Source organism: Diabrotica virgifera, chromosome 2 (genome assembly GCF_917563875.1).
Source record: "Diabrotica virgifera virgifera chromosome 2, PGI_DIABVI_V3a".
NCBI lineage: Eukaryota > Metazoa > Arthropoda > Insecta > Coleoptera > Chrysomelidae > Diabrotica > Diabrotica virgifera.
The window spans coordinates 73941472-73961712 of NC_065444.1; the positions used below are offsets into that span (position 1 = coordinate 73941472).

At 33.8% G+C, this 20241-nt stretch overlaps 1 protein-coding gene across 1 annotated transcript in view; it reads left to right on the forward strand.

Moving 5' to 3' along the window:
* Positions 1-20241, forward strand: part of LOC114329481 (caspase-1) — a 44749-nt gene that overhangs the window by 16376 nt on the left and 8132 nt on the right. Inside the window, exons 3-4 of the mRNA XM_050643788.1 lie at positions 8708-8784; positions 16137-16663. Coding sequence (XP_050499745.1) covers positions 8708-8784; positions 16137-16663 — 604 coding nt within the window. The remainder of the gene's footprint in view (positions 1-8707; positions 8785-16136; positions 16664-20241) is intronic.

Below are 20241 nucleotides of genomic sequence, written 5' to 3' on the forward strand. Positions count from 1 at the left end.
CTAATCTAATTTCCAGACTAACAGTAATGTGACATAATTATGTCACTCGACTGTTTTCAGCTCCCTGCCTAACAGACGCCGAAGATGTTTACCAAGAACCTTTTTTTTTGTACAATGATTTACGCACCTGTGGTTGATTGATTTATGAGGGACCCTAATTAAAAAAAAAGATCTCGATCGAGTTGTTTGCATACCTTTTTCTAATAATTGTTTTTGTGTTATTGTACTAGAAAAATCGATTTTACATGCAAGTTATTATGTAAATACTCGTTTATTCTGGATAATTCTTTTGTATTCGAGATGATTAAGCATTGTATAAATAAGAGGGATTTTGAAATTAGCAGTTAGGGAGCGTTCAAGTATTACGTAACACGATTTTTGGAGATTTTTGACCCGCGAAAACGCACTCTAATGGGCGTTTAACTATTGCGTAACGCAATTTTTGAAGATTTTTAACCCCCCCCCCCCAACCTGCGTTACGTAATACTTGAACGGTCCCTTAGTGGTGAATTTGAATACGTCGGTGTACTTTGATATGTATCGGGCGCGGTATAATATTGAATTTGTAATTATGTAGATAAATTATTAGATTTAGTGTAATAAATAAATTAGATATCGTAGTTTGTAAAATAAAAGATATAAATTCAGTGTTTTTATTTGTTTAGTTGTAAGTTATTAAAAATAAATAAAGTCAACTAAAATTAAACATTAGTGCCTAAAAGATCATAGAAAAGTCAGTTTTGTAACAGTAATATTGTTTCCACATAACAGTTTCTTCATCTTAAAGAATTCAGCTCTGGCCTTCTCTATACATACTCTAATTTCTTTGCTCATGTCCTAGATCTCATTTAGATTACAACCAAGATAGGTGATACTGTTAGTTCTTCCAGTTGTTCACCATAAGCTGTTACCACTTCCGGTTGTATTGGCGTTTTACTGACAAACATCACCTTTGTTTTCTGCAGTGTTTAGCCTGAATCCGTATTCATCACACGTTGTGGTAATCTTATTAATCAGATATTGAAGTTCTTCGTAACTGCTTGCAATTAACACCGTGTCATCTGCGTATCTCACATTATTAATATTGACGCCATTCATTTTGACGCAATGGGACGTTTCATTGCCGCCGGTTCATCGCTGCCGTTTCGATGCCGCCGATTCATCGCCAGTCCATTTCATCGCCGTCCGTTTAATCTCCAGTTAAACGTGTGATACACACGCAAACTTTAAGTACGCGGTTTTAAAGATCGCGGACTTACTCGGCTCGCCGTCGGTGATACACGGCAGACTGAAGACTTACTCATAACTCATTGCGATGTCGTCGAGAGAAGATGCTTTTTGCTATTTAGGAATTTTATCGTATTATATAGGTACTTCGTATCGTATCCTACCGTATTTTTAATACTAATAAAAAAGACGAAATCGAAAAGTGTGGGTAACAAACAAAATATCATAGATAAGAGGGTAATATTTTAATATTTTCATCAGGAGGATAAAACAGCCTATAAATAATTAGGTTTACTCAAAAACAAATAATCAAAAAAGCTTAAAATAGTGTTTTACGCGGTCTTTTCAAAACTTATAAAATGTAACTTATCTACTTTCAACAATAAACATAAATTATTTCTAGGCAATTTGCTTAATTAGTGAAAATATAAGTGTAACTTTAAACGCAATAACATGATGGCTCGCGGCTCGTGGCAGTGATACACGTACGGGTTACGAGTAAGATTTCAAACTTGTTGGATCGACAGCGGACTTAAAGTACGCGTACTTGCTGTGATACACGCGCGAAAAAGGTCGTCGAGCCATAAGTTCGCGTACTTACTCGCGTGTGTATCACACGCTTTAGTCAGTTGATTTTGTATTATGGGAGATAACACGACACGACGTTAAATTCAGTTTAAAACTTATGACAATTAAAAAGATACAAAATAATATTTTTCTACGGCCGTGCTAAAAGAGCCACTTTCACGCACGTATTTCGTTTTCGAAAATTGCACTTTCCCGCACGGCGTGCGTGAAAGTAAATTTTCCCGCACGGCGTGCGGGAAAGTAAAATACCTTTTAATATGGCATTACAATATATTATAATACAATCAATAAACTAATATTTAGATATTATTTACTAATTTATTTTAAATTTATCTTATTGTGTTCATGTCTTAATGAAATTAGCGCGATTATTTCATTCATAGGAGATTCTGACCGATAGAAAGCTACATAAATCTAAATTAAATCGATAATTTTTGATAATTTCCCGTCGTGACGTATATTACGTCAGATGCCCTTCGTTGCTACGAAAAAATACATTCAGTGACATTAATGACAATTAATGTTTTAAAAATTATAAAAGTGATGACTTTCAACCGTAAAATATTTATAACAACTGTGTATTTAATTGTACTAATTTGTACTTACATAAATAAATTACAATAAAATTTTGGTTTTGAACAGTTTTATTCATGAAATAATCGCAACAAATTGCACTCGATCTCTAAAATTAATATAGAATTTTTGCCCTCGTGACACTTTTGACATAATTTGTCAAAGTGTCACTCGGGAAAAATTTAATAATTTTAGAGCTCTTGTGCAATTACTACTGATAATTCGATGAAATAAAATTATTTTGACATAATATTTAAAAGTCAGATCAGTAGACAATTACAATGGTTTTGAATCGTCATCATGGAAATCAATATCGTCGTCGTGGTAACCCAGTAGTAACGAAAGTTTGATTTTGACAACCTTGTCAAAGAATTAATTTGTGTATTTTCACTTCTAAATAAAAAATGATATAACTATTTTTGTGGCTTTTTTCCAAACGTACGGCCCTAGAAAAAATATTGTTCCTAACTCATGCGGAAAGTGTCTTCCCTGCACTCGACTGCTTGCCCGAACTCCGCTATCGCGTCGTTCGGGTCAACGGCAGTCTCGTGCGTGAAAGTATCACTTTCCACACTAGTTAGGAAAATAGCTATATATTTACTGTTCTATTTCTACTTCCCCTAAATTTGATACTAAATAGTACTAAATTTGTAGTGTTGTTCTGAAGCTATTTCCTTATTTTATTAACGTTTCGAAGCCCAAATCGGGTTTCGTTGTCAAAATACAAAATACTATTAAAATAAACAAAAATGTTGTTGCTAAGTAAAAAAATTCTTCTAATAATTTATTTAATCTGACTCATTTATATTGGCAATTCAGACGTATATTATACATTTTAATATTCTTGAGTTGGGATTGATTTCATGTAATCGAATGAACTATCTTTTAGTAAAGTCGTCCCAGGAACGCAACTCATAAATATTGGCGATATCATTTTAAAGTCTTCTACTTTAAAATGTATAATATACGTCTGAATTGCCAATATAAATGAGTCAGATTAAATAAATTATTAGAAGAATATTTTTACTTAGCAACAACATTTTTGTTTATTTTAATAGTATTTTGTATTTTGACAACGAACCCCGATTTGGGCTTCGAAACGTTAATAAATTCATTTTTTAGTAAAATTGTGGCTTATTTCCCATAGAAAATACTTAATTATAAATTTGTAGTGTTAAATGGCCTTTGTAGAAATATATTATGTTCAAATTTATGTAGTGTTAGGTTGGGTTAGGTTAGCCTAGGTCATTTCCTAGAATTCCTAATTAATATTAAAACTAAATAATAAATGTAACTAGTCGGAAATTCGGAAATAAATCAGTTAGCAATTAACTGACTGGCGATGAATAGGCCGGCGATGAATCGGCCGGCGATGAACTGGCGGCGATGAAACGTCCTAGACCCCATTTTGATACCATATTGAACACTATCTACTGCTTTATTAAAAACGAACTCAGATTAGATGTTAAATATTAGTGGGGACAAACTGCATCCCTGCCTTACTCCTCTTCGTATTTGAAGCTTTTCAGAACTGTCATGGTGAATTTGTCAGTAAATATTTTTAATAATCCGTAGGTCATTATTATCAGTACCCAACTGCTGAAGAATTGTAATCATTTCAGTATTTTTACTCGATAAAAGGCCTTCTCAAAGTCAATAAAATACATATAAACCGGATATCCGACATCTCTGCATCTCTGTGTGCTGAATACTAAATAGTGCTTCTCTGGTTCCAAGGATATTGCGGAACCCAAACTGTGTATCACCAAGTTGTTCTTAAATTGTTGTTCATAGAGAGTATGCAGAGGAATCCGAGATAGTCACATATAGCTTGGCAAAACAATTTTGCGCCGTGATTCGTGCCTGCACCTATACAAAATTTAACTAACCCAGTGGATTCGTGCAGTGGATTAAGGAAATAGTATATTGTACAACAAGAGAGAAAAAAGACATATTTCTCACGAGCGCAGAAGTTTGTTGGCACGAGCCGAGGCACGAGGCGAGGGCCTCAAATCAAGCGAGGGAGAAATATGTCGTTTTCTCACGTGTTGTACACTGTACTTTTTCTATGGATGCGTATTTGTCAAGAGTTCAGACTTCAAAATTAAATAATTTAGGTTAGGTGCTTTTATGTAGATTATATGCCAAAATTGAAATAAAATATATATTATACACATATTATGTAGGTATTTAATATTCTTAATATTTATATACTTTTATTTATTTAAAATTATAGTTACCAGTTATATTTGAACAGTTTTGAAAGGTAATTCCTGCTAAGTTTTGATTTGACACATTTTATTTGACAAAAATATTTGTGTTTGTATTGTGCATGTTACCATGGAAATCGCGATTCTACGTATGGAACCCGTGAGAAAAAATATTTCTCACTGCAATGGCCGACTTTTCTCACACCCTGAGAAATTGTTCGTTTTGAATGTATGTAAGTAGTGAGAGAAGTTGCACATTGTATAGAATCCATAGAAAAACAACCATAGACAACTCATGCCACATTAGAGGCATGGTTATCTCACGTGGAAGTAATGTGAACTGGCCACCGAGATCGTGCGTTTTTACTCTTTTTGCGGAGTTTTATTAAGCCCCAAGCTGAACGCAAAGTTAATGTTATCAGCGACGCAGAGGCGGACATTTGAACAATGTTATACATCTTCTTCTTCAGCCTGTTAGCATCCACTCCTCGACAAAGGCCTCCCCATGAGTTCTCCATTCTTCTCTGAGCTATTTGGTGCCAGTTTTCCCAATTTTTGCTATGATGTCGTCTAGCCATCGTTTCTGTGGTCTTCCCCTACTACGACTGTGCTTGCGTGGTATTCAATGTACCGGGTGTCCCAATAAGAATGGCTCTCGGCCATATCTCAGGAACCGTTTATAGTAGAGCATTGAAATAAAAAATTTTATAACAAAAGTTGCCTCAGGAAAAGCCTGGAAATTATTTTCATAATTGTGGGTTACCGCTAGAGGGCGTAATTGAATATCAAAAATAAAAAAATCTAAATTTTACAAAATTTTCCTAATGAAGGGGCACTGGAAATCCGATTATTGTATTCTTCATCAAATTCTGCGCATATTTGATTTAACAAGTTTAACTCTACCTTTGCAAATAAGAGGTGGGGGTGAGTGGGAACCTTGTTATGAAAAAATGGCTGTAAGTGCGGTTCTGCTAAATCAAATTTTGAAAACTGGGTCTTGTTGAAGACAGATCTTTTTCTTCAATGTAAGCGTGATAATTTTGAACCATCCTAATAAGTAATAAGCCAGCTGGGAGGCGTTATTTAATTTTTTTCAGAAATCTAGTTTTCTTTGAAAAATATTAAATACAAGTATGCATTTTTAATCATACTTTATACAATTAGATTAAATTAGCAATAGAATAGCGAAAACCGCATGTCGATACCTTTTTTCTATCTCAAGATATCTCGAGAAACGTGTAAATTTTATACATAACTGTTACTATCACCGGTAAACTAAGTTAATGAAAAGTAGTGTGCTGTGGAAAAAAACAAAATAACATTTTCCAGATGTCAACGTATAAAAATATAATTAATTAAAACAACAATATAAAGAGAAACAATACTATTAAAATTAAATATAACACAGAACAAAAAGAACTGCTTAGTGACGACCTAAATATTCAAATTGTTGCCCATCATGCACTACTCTAGAATACATTATCCAGAGAATACTAAACGCCATTCAAAGCATATCGAGAGCAGAAATTGAGACTGCTGTTCAATCTACTCTTGAAAGAGTAATTATTTGCAACGAAAATGATGGGCAAAAATTTGAACGTTTATGTCATCACTAAATGGTTGTTTTTATTTCTTTGTAATAGGGCTTTTCAACGCTTCTCATTTGTTTCGAGCCTCTGTCATATGCCGTATAATCCGTGTATAATATTAATATACGAGATATGAACGAGGCTCGAAACAAATGAGAAGCGTTGAAAAGACCTAATATACGTTGACAGCTGGAAAATGTTTCTTTGTTGTTTCCATAGCACACTACTTTTAATGAATTTCGTTTACCGGTGACAGTAGCAGTTATGTTTTTAAATTTACACGTTTTGTAAGATATCTCGAGATAGAAAAAAGGTATTAACATGCGGTTTTCGCTATTCTGTTGCTAATTTTGTCTAATTTTGTAATATGGTATTAAAAATGCATGTTTGTATTTAATATTTTCCAAGGAACACTAGATTTCTGAAAAAAATTAAATAACGCCTTCTAGCTGGCATATTACTCAGTAAGTTGGTTCGAAAGCATAACTTTTACATTGACGGAAAAGATCTGTCTTCAACAAGACCAAGTTTGCAAAATTTGATTGAGCAGAACCGGACTCACAGCCAGTTTTTCATAACAAGGTTCCCACTCACCCCCACCTCTTATTTCCAAAGGTAGACCTAAACTTGTCAAATCAAATATGTGTAGAATTTTATGAAGAATACGACGATCGGATTTCCAGTGCCCCTTCATTAGGAAAATTTTGTGAAATTTAGATTTTTTAATTTTTGATATTAAATTACGCCCTCTAGCGGTGGTCCCACAATTATGAAAATAATTTCCAGGCTTTTCCTGAGGCAACTTTTGTTATAAATTTTTTTATTTCAAAGCTCTAATATAAACGGTTCCTGAGATATGGCCGAGAGCCATTCTTATTGGGACACCCAGTACAATGATTCTCGTCCATCTTTTGATGTTTTGTTGTGCCATGTGTCCTACCCTGTTTTATTTCATTTGCGCAATTCTTCCAATTACATCTTTCACCTTCGTCCTGCTTCGTACGTCCTCATTTCAGTAACATAAAATTTGTTATTTCATTATTTAGAATACTTTCTCTCTCATAAACCGACTATAATACTGCGAATAGACGCCTTCCTCCACCGGCACCTTTAGAATCTGTGCACTGTACGTTACGTGAACTTTAAAAATTTATATGTTCTAAAAAAATGTTTTTACAAAATTTATGTTTTTGTATGTATTTGAAACATACAATTACGTGAAGATTATTGAACTTTTAAAAATTAGTAACGTGTATAGCAGAAATAGAAGATCTACATAAGTACTTATCAATAGAAGATCAGTATAAAATGTATTTAAACAAAATTAACTTACATTACTTAATATTGACAAATAGTAGGGGAGGAAAGTATGCTAAATTTGCAGTTACTCGAGCGTTATGGGGACCTAATGGGTTTTGAAGATTAGGTCCTAACACCAGAAAAGTTAAGTAAAGTTTTCCATTTAAGTGGGGATTATTGCGCCATTTATCCATAATTCGAAAAAATGTCTCGAATAAAAGTTACTTATTTTTACGAAAGGAATCCAAATCTGCAATAAAAAATGGGGGCTCCTATTTCATATTTTAAAGTAACCCCCCAACCCACCTCCGTGGAGCGTCGTGTTTAGTGCCATTCGATAAATTTTTGAAAAATATTGAACACGTAGGTTATTTTTTTAGTTTTTCGATCTGACGTTTATTCTTCGAAATATTCGCTTTTTTCTTCTCAAACTTTGTGACTCACTCATTTCCTTACGCTCAATCCGTCAGATTTTTGAAATATACTATACACTGTTCTTCATGTATTTAACTTACCTTATCTTAATCTGACGATTTCGAGTTTTTCTAAGGATAGATTTTTTTTCATAAGATAAGGATATATTTTGTTTTTCGGATGCCCTTAACGAAAAGTAGATTGACATCCACATTAACTATCATCTGAAGAAAACTCGTCGGATGATGAAGAACTGTTACAATCACTGTTAGTCCATATTAGCCATAATGATAAATTAAAGGTTAAACGGAAACTCTACTCTATTTTGCACGGACTCATGGAAATAGCATGGACACAGAAGAAAACGAACACGGAAGTATTGCGAGAAATGTGTAAAGAATGCGAAATAATAAACACAGTAAAAATAAGAAAGTTACAATAACTGGGACACGTAATGAGGGGACCGCGATATGAAATGCTAAGACTGATAATACAGGGAAAGATAAGAGGCGGAAGGAGTATAGGAAGAAGGAGAGTGTCATGGTTAAAGAATTTAAGGGACTGGTTTAGATGCAGTTCTATAGAACTCTTTAGAGCAGCGGTGGATAGAGTAAAGATAGTGATGATGATATCCAACCTCCGATTAGGAGACGGCACTTAAAGAAGAAGAAGGAAACTCTACTCCTAAATCCCCTATTCTGCATTTTTCTGTTTGATATCCGTTTATCCAGGAAGAATTATGTACATGAATTTCTAATTAAAAAACTAGATGTGAACAATATATTATACTCTTCTATTATGTTTCAGGAGAACAATCCAGATCACGGGAACGTCCCATTCTAGTCAACAACGTCGTACTATTACAACTAGTTCCAGTAGTGGATGTAAGTAAAATGTGGCAGTTTATTTTGATTTGTGTCGCCAATGTATAGAAGACATACCTACACGACACGGAGAGTACCCAGATTATTATATCTTCATTTATAATCTAGATCTAGACATGTTAATTATCGAGACTTGTGACATGATCAATAATCTTTATTAATTTTCTATTCATAGGTATATCTGATATCCGTGATACAATAAAACATGTCTTATTGTATCATGTCTGACATCTGGCAAAACCAATATTTATAGAGCGGGACGATGCTTCTTATTTCTTTATCTAGGCAATTTAGGAGCGTTCCATTCTTTTTTTCTATTTACTGTTCACTCGTTTATACTCTTTGTATTACATTTTGTTCTGATCTCGTCACTCCTTATTCGGTCTTCCAGCCTGTTTTCTGCCATTCTTCTGAGTATTCTTATTTCTGCTGTTCCAGCATTCTTTGCAGTGGCGCACCCGGGGAGGTTTTGGGGGGTTAAAATCCCTCCCAGGGCATATAAAAAATATATAAAAAATAGTAGTAACCGAGGAAATAAAGCACTGAAATCGCCTAAGCCTCTAATTTTTTTAAAGTGAGACGGATCGTTACGAAACCTTTTGCATTCGATTCGGGAGAGCTTCAGGAAAATTCTTGAACACTTCGCACGAGGAACAAATGGAAGTTGCATTCGTGTAGGCGGAAAGTGCATTTTTCAAAGTGCATCTTAAAGTGTTCTCAAAATAAAAATTCACAACTCGGAAAATAATCATGGGAATGAGATCAATTTTTATATTCGTGTGTTTTTGAGGTCTCTGAACAGGAATATAGGGTCGGCGAAGCTATAAGAGGTAGCTGCTGTCAGAAATCTACGTCATCTCCTAGAGTTAGAGTTTTTATGGAAATTCGTTTTGAAAATAGTTGAAATATTATTATCTCGGTGTGTTGAGATCGCTAACACGAATATTGCAACAAAAAATGCTGTACGAGGTACCTGGTGCCCTGTATCTACGTCGTCTCCGTGAATTTTATGAAAATTTGTAATAAAATTTGTTGAAACTTGTTTTCTGGGGTTTTTAAGGCAACTGAGTGTTTTAATCACATACTCGAGATTCTGACATCTCTATATCTAAAAAAATTATTATTAGTACTGAAAAAAATTTCGAATTATTTTTTTTATAATTTGCGCTATGAACTAAAATAACTTACTGTTATTTTTACTTACTGTTGAATTTTATAAAGAGTTTCTATCAAACTTTAGGAGACGACGTAGAGACCGGACACCAGGTACCTCATACAGCATCTTCAATGCAATATTTGTGTTCAGCGACATAAAAAATCCCGAGATAATAAATTTCAACTATTTTCATAACGAATTTTCATTAAAATCCAGGAGATGATATAGATACCGGTCACCACGTAGGTACCTCATACATACAGCATCGCCGAAGCAATATTCGTTTTCAGCGACCTCAAAAACCACGGAATAACAAGTTTCAATAATTTTCATAATGAATTTCCATTAAAACTCGTGCCTGTCATGAGACTGAATAGCTCATAAATGTAAAGTCCTGTGATCATAGATCACTTGAAGTGATTGTTGACAGAGCGATAACACAGGACAATGGCACTAGGCCTTATGGCAGGGGTTAGGTTAGGTAACCAGAATAGAGCAATGACCTTTAATTATAAAGTATAATTATTTAATAAAGTACTACAACAATTAATAAGACTTTAAACATTATTACAGTGCCTACCGGGATACCTGGCACCAGGTACCTCTTACAGATTCGTCGATCCCATATTCCTGTTCAGTGACCTCAAAACCCCCGAGTATGAAAATTGAACTCATTTCCATGATTATTTTCAGAATTGTGAATTTTTATTTTTTGAACACTTTTAAGAAGCACTTTGGAAAATGCATTTTCCGTTTACAACAATGCAATTTTCATGTGTCCCTCATGCCAAGTATTCAAGAATTTTCCTAAAGCTCTTCCGAATTGAATGCAAAAGGTTTCATAACGTAATGCTTTATATCCTTGCTCCTCGCCTATAAAAAAATGTAACTTGTCTTTCACAAACTTCGGTGTCCAAGCCAACCCCTCCCAGAGCAAAATTCTAGGTGCGCCAGTGATTCTGTGTTTTGGTTGTGTCGGATCTTGTTTCCTGATGCATACGTCATTATTTGTATTATACTGGCCTTACAGATTCTTGATTTCAATCAAGTATATTCAAATGGGAAATAAGCCACAATTTTACCTAAAAATGATTTTATTAACGTTTCTTGTTTATCAGTATTATTTTGTATTTTGACAACGACACCCGACTTGGGCGTCGAAAATTGTGGCTTATTTCCCATTTGAATATACTTGATTATAAAAATGCCACAAGAAAATAGCTTCTTGATTTCAAATCACAGTAGTTAATGTGTCAACTCACAATATAGCATTACTAGGGCATGCTTCTAATCTTGCCTTCTTTTGTACTTGATCTTGCTCTTTGTACTTGAGCTCTTACTTTTTTTTTCAACGTCTTCTTAGCTCGACAGTGTAATTCCTAGGTACTTTATGTATTTCCATTACTTTTTCAATGCTAACTCCATCGAGTTTAAGTTTGCATTCCATCGGTTCTTTACTTATTACTGTTTTTCTAGTTTTCTAAGTTGAAGTTGTCATGTTAAATTCTTTTGCCCTTATATTAAATTTGTCAACTAGACTTTGAAGACTATGTTCCTTTTGGGCTATCAAAACTGCATCGTCTGCGTAACAGAGAATTTTAATTTCATTGTACCCCATTCTGTATCCTCTTTCTTTATTGTGGTTCCAGCTTCATTTGTTGTTCTTCTTTATACCTATATCTTTAGATAATCAATCCATGCAGCCCTTTCGATGTATTTCAGGTCTATTATATTAATTTCTTTATCTCCGCTCTTTAATCTCGTATAAAGCGCCATCTTTCTTTTTGTAAACCGTAAAAAATTTATTCCGGTTCTTTTGAGAAGCGCTCCCAGTGCTTGTTTTTAATTCTTCTTATGATGGCCATTTAACAGGAGATAGGAGATGTTGAACGGAAAAAGATAAAGCCATGTAATAAAAAACAGGCATTTAAATCATTTCTAGTGGGACCGTGCAAGTTCGGAAAAGCGACACCTGGTTTCATAGCTCGGCAAACTTTTTTCGCACTTTTAATTATATTGGCCAATCATATTGGTCCTGGTTGCTGGATAATTGTCAAGGCCGTAGCCCAAAAAAAATTATAAGAAGAAAAAGTAAGATTTAGGTTATGTTATTAAAAGGTAAACAATTGTATGTAGTAAATAAAATTAATTATTTAAATGCAGCACTGCAAGCAAAATACAATTAATTGAATATACTTTTATATAATAATTGCATATCATATCAATATTGTGAGCAACATGTAATTTTTCTTCTTCGATGACAGTAGGTATGAAATATACGTTAATTTGACAATTTCAATTGACAATATCAGTTATTTAAGAAAGTTGCAAGATTTCTCCGCTATTCGTGCACGATCGTTTCTCGTATCCTCTCCAAGTACTTGCACACCGCGAATATCTAATTAGATATTTAATTTACATTTAAACCTATATAATGTTTTTATTGTTGAAAATGCTCCTTTACATAAGAGCTGGAAATTGTATAACTCGAAATCGGTTATCCAAGGTACAATTAAACCATTTAGGTAGCTATTTATGTAATGAAATATATAGGGTGGGGCAGATAAAGGGCCTATTAAAAATAGGTTTTGAAGACTGGTCTATTTAATGAAAATATTTTCATCTATTTGCTACTTCCGGTTATACCGGAAGTTGATTGTAACTTCGTTTTTTTAAATGGGACACCCTGTATATTTTTACATTTTTGGATTTTCCTCGATTTCTTCTTTCTTAAAATATAAGGTTTTGTAATATTATACAGGCTAGGTTAAAAAATAATTACGTTTCCTTATTAATTTCGTAGCAATTTTCACACCCTGTAGAATTGTAGTAGACATCAAAAACTCTATTTATGTTCAAATGATTTTTAATGTAGTCTACTATTGTTAAAAATTATTAGTATAGCTAAATTTTAAATTTTAGTATACAGGGTTGGTCGAAACTCGGAATGAGCATTTTCTGAGTTTTCATAAATGGAATACCCTATATTTTAGTATTGTAATGAAATGATATTTTATGGTACGTTTTAATTTCTTAAGCATTCCCTATACCTAACTGCTTTAATTTGTGCTTGATTGTTAATCGTACTATTAGGTATTTGTAGGTATTTTGATAGCTCAACCATTATTGGCAATGTTAAGTATCAGTCTAGATTAATATGTATTTACTTCCGAAAAATTATTTGTAATTGAATATATTCACGGCCAACTTAAAATAATTTCACATATTTTGCATTAAAATTAATGTTTGACTTGAATCACCAATAACTCACAAATTAAAGCAGTTAGGTATAGGGAATGCTTAAGAAATTAAAAAGTACCATAAAATATCATTTCATTACAATACTAAAATATAGGGTGTTCCATTTATGAAAACTCAGAAAATACTCATTCCGAGTTTCGACGAACCCTGTATACGAAAATATTTAGCTATACTGATAATTCTTAACAATTGTAGACTATATTAAAAAGCATTTGAACATAAATATAGTTTTTGATGTCAAACTACTACAATTCTACAGGGTGTGAATTTTGCTACGAAATTAATAAGAAAACGTAATTATCTTTTAAACTACCCTGTATAATATGACAAAACCTCATATTTTAAGAAAGAAGAAATCGAGGAGAATCCAAAAATGTTAAAATATATAGGGTGTCCCGTTTAAAAAACGAAGTTATAAGCAACTTCCGGTATAGCCGGAAGTAGCAAGTAGATGAAAATATTTTCATTAAATAGACCACTGGTCAAAACCCCTTCATTCCAATTTTAATGATCCTGTTGCCTTTAGTTCTCGAGATATTTCTAATAGGACCTTTATCTACCTCACCCTGTATATACGGGGTTAAAAACGGCCTGTGCCTATTCCCATACATAACCGCCATCTATTCCTATCCTGGACGTCCGCTTCCTCCAAATCTCGACGTTCCATGGCTTTTCTTAAATTTTCATTCTAGGATAGCCTTGGTCTTCCTATCTTCCTCTTATCCGGGGGCTTCCACTTTAATAATAAATTTTTTTGGCCTAGGCTGCTCATCCATCCGATGCACGTGACAAAACCACTCAAGCTCTTTCGCTCTATTCTGTCCACAACAGTGTCTTGGGCGTGCATTCGTCTTCGGATTTCCTTGTTACACACTCTCTTCTGTCTCATTCCAGCACTTTGGCGGATGTAGTCCATTTCTTCTGCGTTGATTCGTCTTCTGGACTCTGCTATTACCGTCCATACCTCACTCCCATACATCACAACTGACTCCACGATGGCCTTTCCTATGTAATGAAATGTTCATATTAATTCACCTTTAGGACTTTCCAATATATATAAACCTATGAACCTAATTAGAATGTTACGATATTCTAACAAATTAATAATGACTGTATATAAATTATGTGTATACAGGGTGATTAATTAGTGTGATAAAGCTCAGTAGATCTGCTATAGTAATAGATAGCAATAAAAGCTAATAACAAAAATTGTAACCAACTTTGAGCTTCACATTACAAAATTAGTTAGAATGTTACAGGGTTTCCGTTAACAAAGTGGTAGACCAAACCTATGTTTTTTTAAATGGAACACTCTATATTTTATTGTATATTCGAAATCTTCTTAACTTCCCCATCACAAAGATATAAATGTTTGGTATGTTACACAGGAAATTTACAAAGTTATAACCAATTTTCTATGAAAATCGTAACAAGTTCAGCTGCCTGTATAAATAAAAATAAGCACAACAGCAATGGTTTATTGGTGCTATATTTTTTTGCTGACTGTCAAAATTTTTAAGAATGGTTGATATTGCTAATTTTCTTTATATTGAATAGAGGGTGAGTCAAAACGCAAGTACACTCTTTTCTTGGAAATTTTAAATGGAATACCCTGTATTTTATATCACTATCGAAAAGTACCATTACCGTACTTATTTTTACTACATTTTACTTTTACTACATTTTTATATAATATTTACTGACCTAGATAATAATAAAGTTATGCCTATTAACTGAACCGTTTCTATGAGATGTAGCTTCATCTCCAAATATGTAATTACATTATCGAAGACATCTCCCTGTGAATTGATTTTATCTAAGGCCCATTCACAAAATAATATTCTCTTTTCAGAATCTTCCTGAATTAATTCTTGGTACAATTGAATGCGATAAAGGTTTTTTGCAAGAATTATTTGCACATAGTAGTAAATTAGTTCGTTTGCTTTAGAAATGTTTGGTATACTTGTATGTTGATTTTCAGTAACTGCCAGCAACACAGTTATTTCGTTTTCCTCTGTTACGGTACTTTTTGTTCGTCCGTGTTTTTTATACATAACTGAACCAGTGCGATTAAAAACCAATCCTTAATTTTTCAAAGCTTGCTGTTGTAGTTTGCCGTCTTTCAGGGAACCGTTCAAAATAAATTTTTACTGATAATAACGCATTTTTATTCCAGTCCCCCAATTCCAGATCATATCTACCATTTCATCGACAGTAAAATTCATCTTAACTGTTTAATAATACAATACACAAACAATTAGGTATGGTGAACTTACAATTTGGAAAAAATTAGTCACCTTATTAATAATTTGCTCTGAAAAATGAAAATATATGGAAAACTAACAAATTTAGACATAGGGAATATTGTACAAAATTAAAGTACGGTAATATTACTTTTCGATAGTGACATAAAATATAGGGTGTTCCATTTAAAATTATTGAGAAAATAATGTACTTGCGTTTTGACTCACCCTGTATTCGATATAAAGAAAATTAGCAATATCAACCATTCTTTAAAATTTTGACAATCAACAAAAAAATATGGCACCAATAAACCATTGCTGTCTTGCTTATTTATATTTATACAGGGAGTTGAACTTATTACGATTTTCATAGAAAATTGGTTATAACTTTGTATGTAAATACCCTGTATGACATAACAAACCTTTATATTTTTGTGATGAGGAAGTTAAAAAGATTTCGAATATAAAATAAAATACAGTGTGTTCCATTAAAAAAAAACAAAAGTTTGGTCTGCTACTATGTTATCGAACATCCTGTAACATTCTAAATCATTTTGTAATGTGAAGCTTAAAGTTGGCTACAGTTTTTATTATTGCTTTGTATTACTATAGCGGATCTACTGAGCTTTATCACACTAATGAATCACCCTGTATAATGTATATTATAAATGATTTATATAATAAATTTTTAGCAATAACTTCAAGATGGCCTCCACCTTCAACTAATATTGAAAGTACTAGACTCGGTTCCATCTCGGACCTTACACTCAAACCAATACCGTACAAAGGCCAGAGTGTCAATTTGCCAAGAATGACGCCAAATTATAAAAGTCCATTTCCTAGACACAATAGCGAAAGACTGCCCACAAAAACTACCAACAATAACGTGGTATCCAAAAAGTTCATTCTTCCTAGTAGCCAAAAAGTTGAAACTGACGCCAGACCTTTTCAAAATGGTAGTACCATTTCAAGTGTGCCCCGAATACAGCCAACCACAGTGCCAGTGCCAACCAATAATACTAGGCCCATCACATTGAGTGACATACCAAAGTATGATACTAATGGGCCGAGAAGAGGAACTGTTGTGATATTTAACAACATTAAATTTTTGGACATAAAAGACGAAAGAAAGGGAGCAGAATTAGATGAAAAGAATCTGAAGACACTATTTCGGGATATGGGCTTCGATGTCTACGTTCATCAAAATCAAAAACTGAATGTAAGTGTATTTATCTTTATAATACAGGGTGTAAGTAAATAAGTATGACAAACTTTAAAGGGTATTTCTACATGAAAAAATAATGACAGTTTGCTCTATAAACATATGTCCGCACAAATGCTCCGTTTCCGAGATACGGGGTGTTGAAATTTTTATTTCAAACTGCTAATTTATTTATTGCTCTAAGACCCGTTGAGCTATGCAAATGAAATTTGGTGGGTTTTAAGAGGTAGTTATTGCGCATTTTTGGCATACACTTAACAATTTTGTATTCATCGTTGGAACGCCTACGGGTAACGGTCTGATTTTTTTAAAGAAAAAAAGAGTACACCACTGAGATATTTCAAATTAAAAATTCTTTTTAAATTCTACCTATAATGTATGATAAACCTTTCTTGCCTTTTTTCATATGGTGCACCGTTTTTATGCAAAAAATAGAATACCTTGGCGCGTATTTTTTACTTCTTAATATGCACATTATCAAGAACGATTTAATATCTATATAATAATATTAAACTAGAACAATAACAAAAAATATTACTAATCTCCTTCTCACAGGCATCTTTCAGTGTGTCACAGTTTTTCGATTTCTTTCTAACGCATTGAGTTGCAAGTGACAGAAAAAGGTACGTCCGTGATTAAAATCATTTATAACATTTATTCTAGTTGTTGATAGATGGCGCTATAGTCGAACAAAAAATGATTTATGTAATATATAATAATATTAATATTATTATCTATACGACTATAATCTGTACAATGTATCTCTCTCTCTCTCTCTCTCTCCTGTCGTTTCCCCATTACTGGGGATCGTGATTTCTTCCAATATTCCTAACAATGTTTCTCCATTGGTCTCTATCTTCAGCTGCTCTAAGAGCTTCGCAGAATGAGTTTCCAGCTGAATGCTTTATTTGGTCAGACCATCTAGTTGGTGATCGTCCTCTTGATCTCCCCGCAACGTTTCCAGAAACAATTAATCTCTCCAAACTGTCGTCACCTCTGCGAACCACATGACCAAAGAATTGCAGAATTCGTTGCAGACATATTGTGGACAGCCTTCTTTTAATATTGAGTTGGTTTAGATTGGAAATGTTTGTCCTATGAGCGGTCCAAGGTATGCGCAGCATTCTTCTCCAGCACCACATCTCAAAGGCATCAATTTTTTGGCGCTCTCATGCGCGAAGAGTTTAAGTCTCTGCTCCGTATAGAAATATTGAGAATACAAGGGCATTCACCAGTCTCATCTTGATATTTTGAGAGATAGATCTGTCTTTCCAAACTTTAGTTAGGCGACTCATCGCATTTTTTGCCATACCAATACGTCTCCAAACTTCTGCTTCACAGTTACCATCGTTAGTTATACTAGACCCGAGATAGACAAAGGTTTTACTATCTGGTATTCCTGTAATATGTTAGTCAGTTGAATAGTGTCAAATCTGTCGACCACCATTATTTTTGTCTTAGCTTTATTGATTTTCAGACCAACTCTATTGCTTTCGTACTCAACTCTTCTACACAACAAGTACAAGATGTACTTGTTGTGTAGAACATGTATAAGACTATACAAATCAAAGATGCTAATGGGATGCTAATCAAAAATGGGATGAGGGTTGCTCCTTTGACTTTTCTCTTTTTCATGTCTATTTCTTTCATGGTTATTGTTGCATCTTTCCATTATACTCCATGCTCGTTGTACCAGGTATGTTTGCATACCTAGGATTTCTAAAAGCCTCTGTTCTTGATGTGTGCTTCATGCTCGTTAATCCTGATATTTAGTGGTCTTGCAGTTTCTCCGACGTAGAAATTTTTGCATTCACTGGGTATTTTATAGATGCAGTTTTTTATCTTTCTTGTATGTTGCTGGGTTTAGTTTTAGTCTAGTCGCAACATAGGGGGTCCCGTGGACACTTTTAGTTCGCCGCGATTTGATGGTGGTATTATAGGTTTTTTGGGTCACTGAATCCAATGGAAGTGGTCTGGAAGCCCAAATGTGGTGCGTTTAATTGTTATTAACAAATTATGGTAAAATTAGGTGTTTTTCAGGAATTATTAGAAGCCCTGTAAATAAATTGATAGTGTTAAGGTCTTCTCTGGTGTATTTTTAGTTGCTGAAGCGAATGCGACTAGTCGCGATTACTCAAAATATGTTCTTATTTTGTTAATAACAAAATAATAGTTTATTCGCCGAAAGCTCGAAATGTGCTATCTACAGCAAGTTTGTAGTCTTTTTCATAGTATTTTTATACTCTAAATCGATTGTCGCTAGTCTTGATAGCTTAAACCACGTTCAGACTTTGTTATTAATAAATTATTGCAAAAATAACGGTTTATAATACGTTCACTCACGGTTTTTGCTCTAAATTTTAAAAAACCACTTGGATTGACATGAAATTTGGCATACACGTAGCTAACATGTCAAACAAAACAAGTGATATTGTGCCGATGTCTGCTTTTACCCTGGGGGTGTGAGTTTCACTCCTTTTCGGGGGTGAAAAAAGAAAAAATTTAAAATAAGTCCGGAAGTAGATAAACTGATTAATTCTAAGCAACCTTTGTTCTATACAGTTTTTTCACTAAGTCAATAATTTTCGAGTTATTTGGTTTTTTTGTTGAAAAATGAACATATTCACTCACAAATAACTCGAACAGTATTGACTTAATGAAAAAACTGTATAGAACAACCGTTTCTTAGAATTAATCAGTTTATCCAATTCCGGACTTATTTTAAAGGTTTTCTTTCACCCCGAAACGGGATGACACTCACCCCCAGGGTAAAAGCACACATCGGCACTATATCACTTGTTTTGTTGGACATGTTAGCTACGTGCATGCCAAATTTTATGTCATTCCAAGTGGTTTATCAATTTATTTACAGGACTCCTAATAATTCCTGAAAAACACCTAATTTTACCATAATCTGTTAATAACAATTAAACGCACCACATTTGGGCGTCCAGACCACTTCTATTGGATTCAGCGACCCAAAAATCCTATAATACCACCATAAAATCGCGGCGAACTAAAAGTGTCCACGGGACCCCCTATGTTGCGACTAGACTATTTTGGACAGAATAGATCTGAGTGTTGCTTTCGAACGTTTTTCTTTCGAAGTGAGCTTCAGTTTTTAAATCCCTGGTCATTGCATCTTGACATCTACTCTCCAGGACCGTTTTGGTCTACCATTTCTTCTAGGACCCAGTCCATTTTTCTATCTTTTTTGCCATCTACATTCAGGCATTCTCCGCAGACGTCCATACCAGTTTAGAGTCTTGACTTTAATTGTGTCTATTATGTCTAGTTCAATTTCCATTTTTCTACTAATATCGTCGTTCCTCATCCTACCAAGTCTATTGAGTCGACAACATTGTCTCCAATAGTTCATTTCATGTCCGTAATTTTTCATTTGTTTATTTGATTTATTTTCCAGAGTTCGGTACTATACAACCCAATAGTCTTTATTATTGTTTTATGTATATGTTACAGTTCAAGTTGATCCTCAGTTAGAGTTGACTATTCCTAGTTCGAGTCAACTCCAACTAAAACGAGCAGTAAAAGTTGATTTAAAAAATTTAATTCAA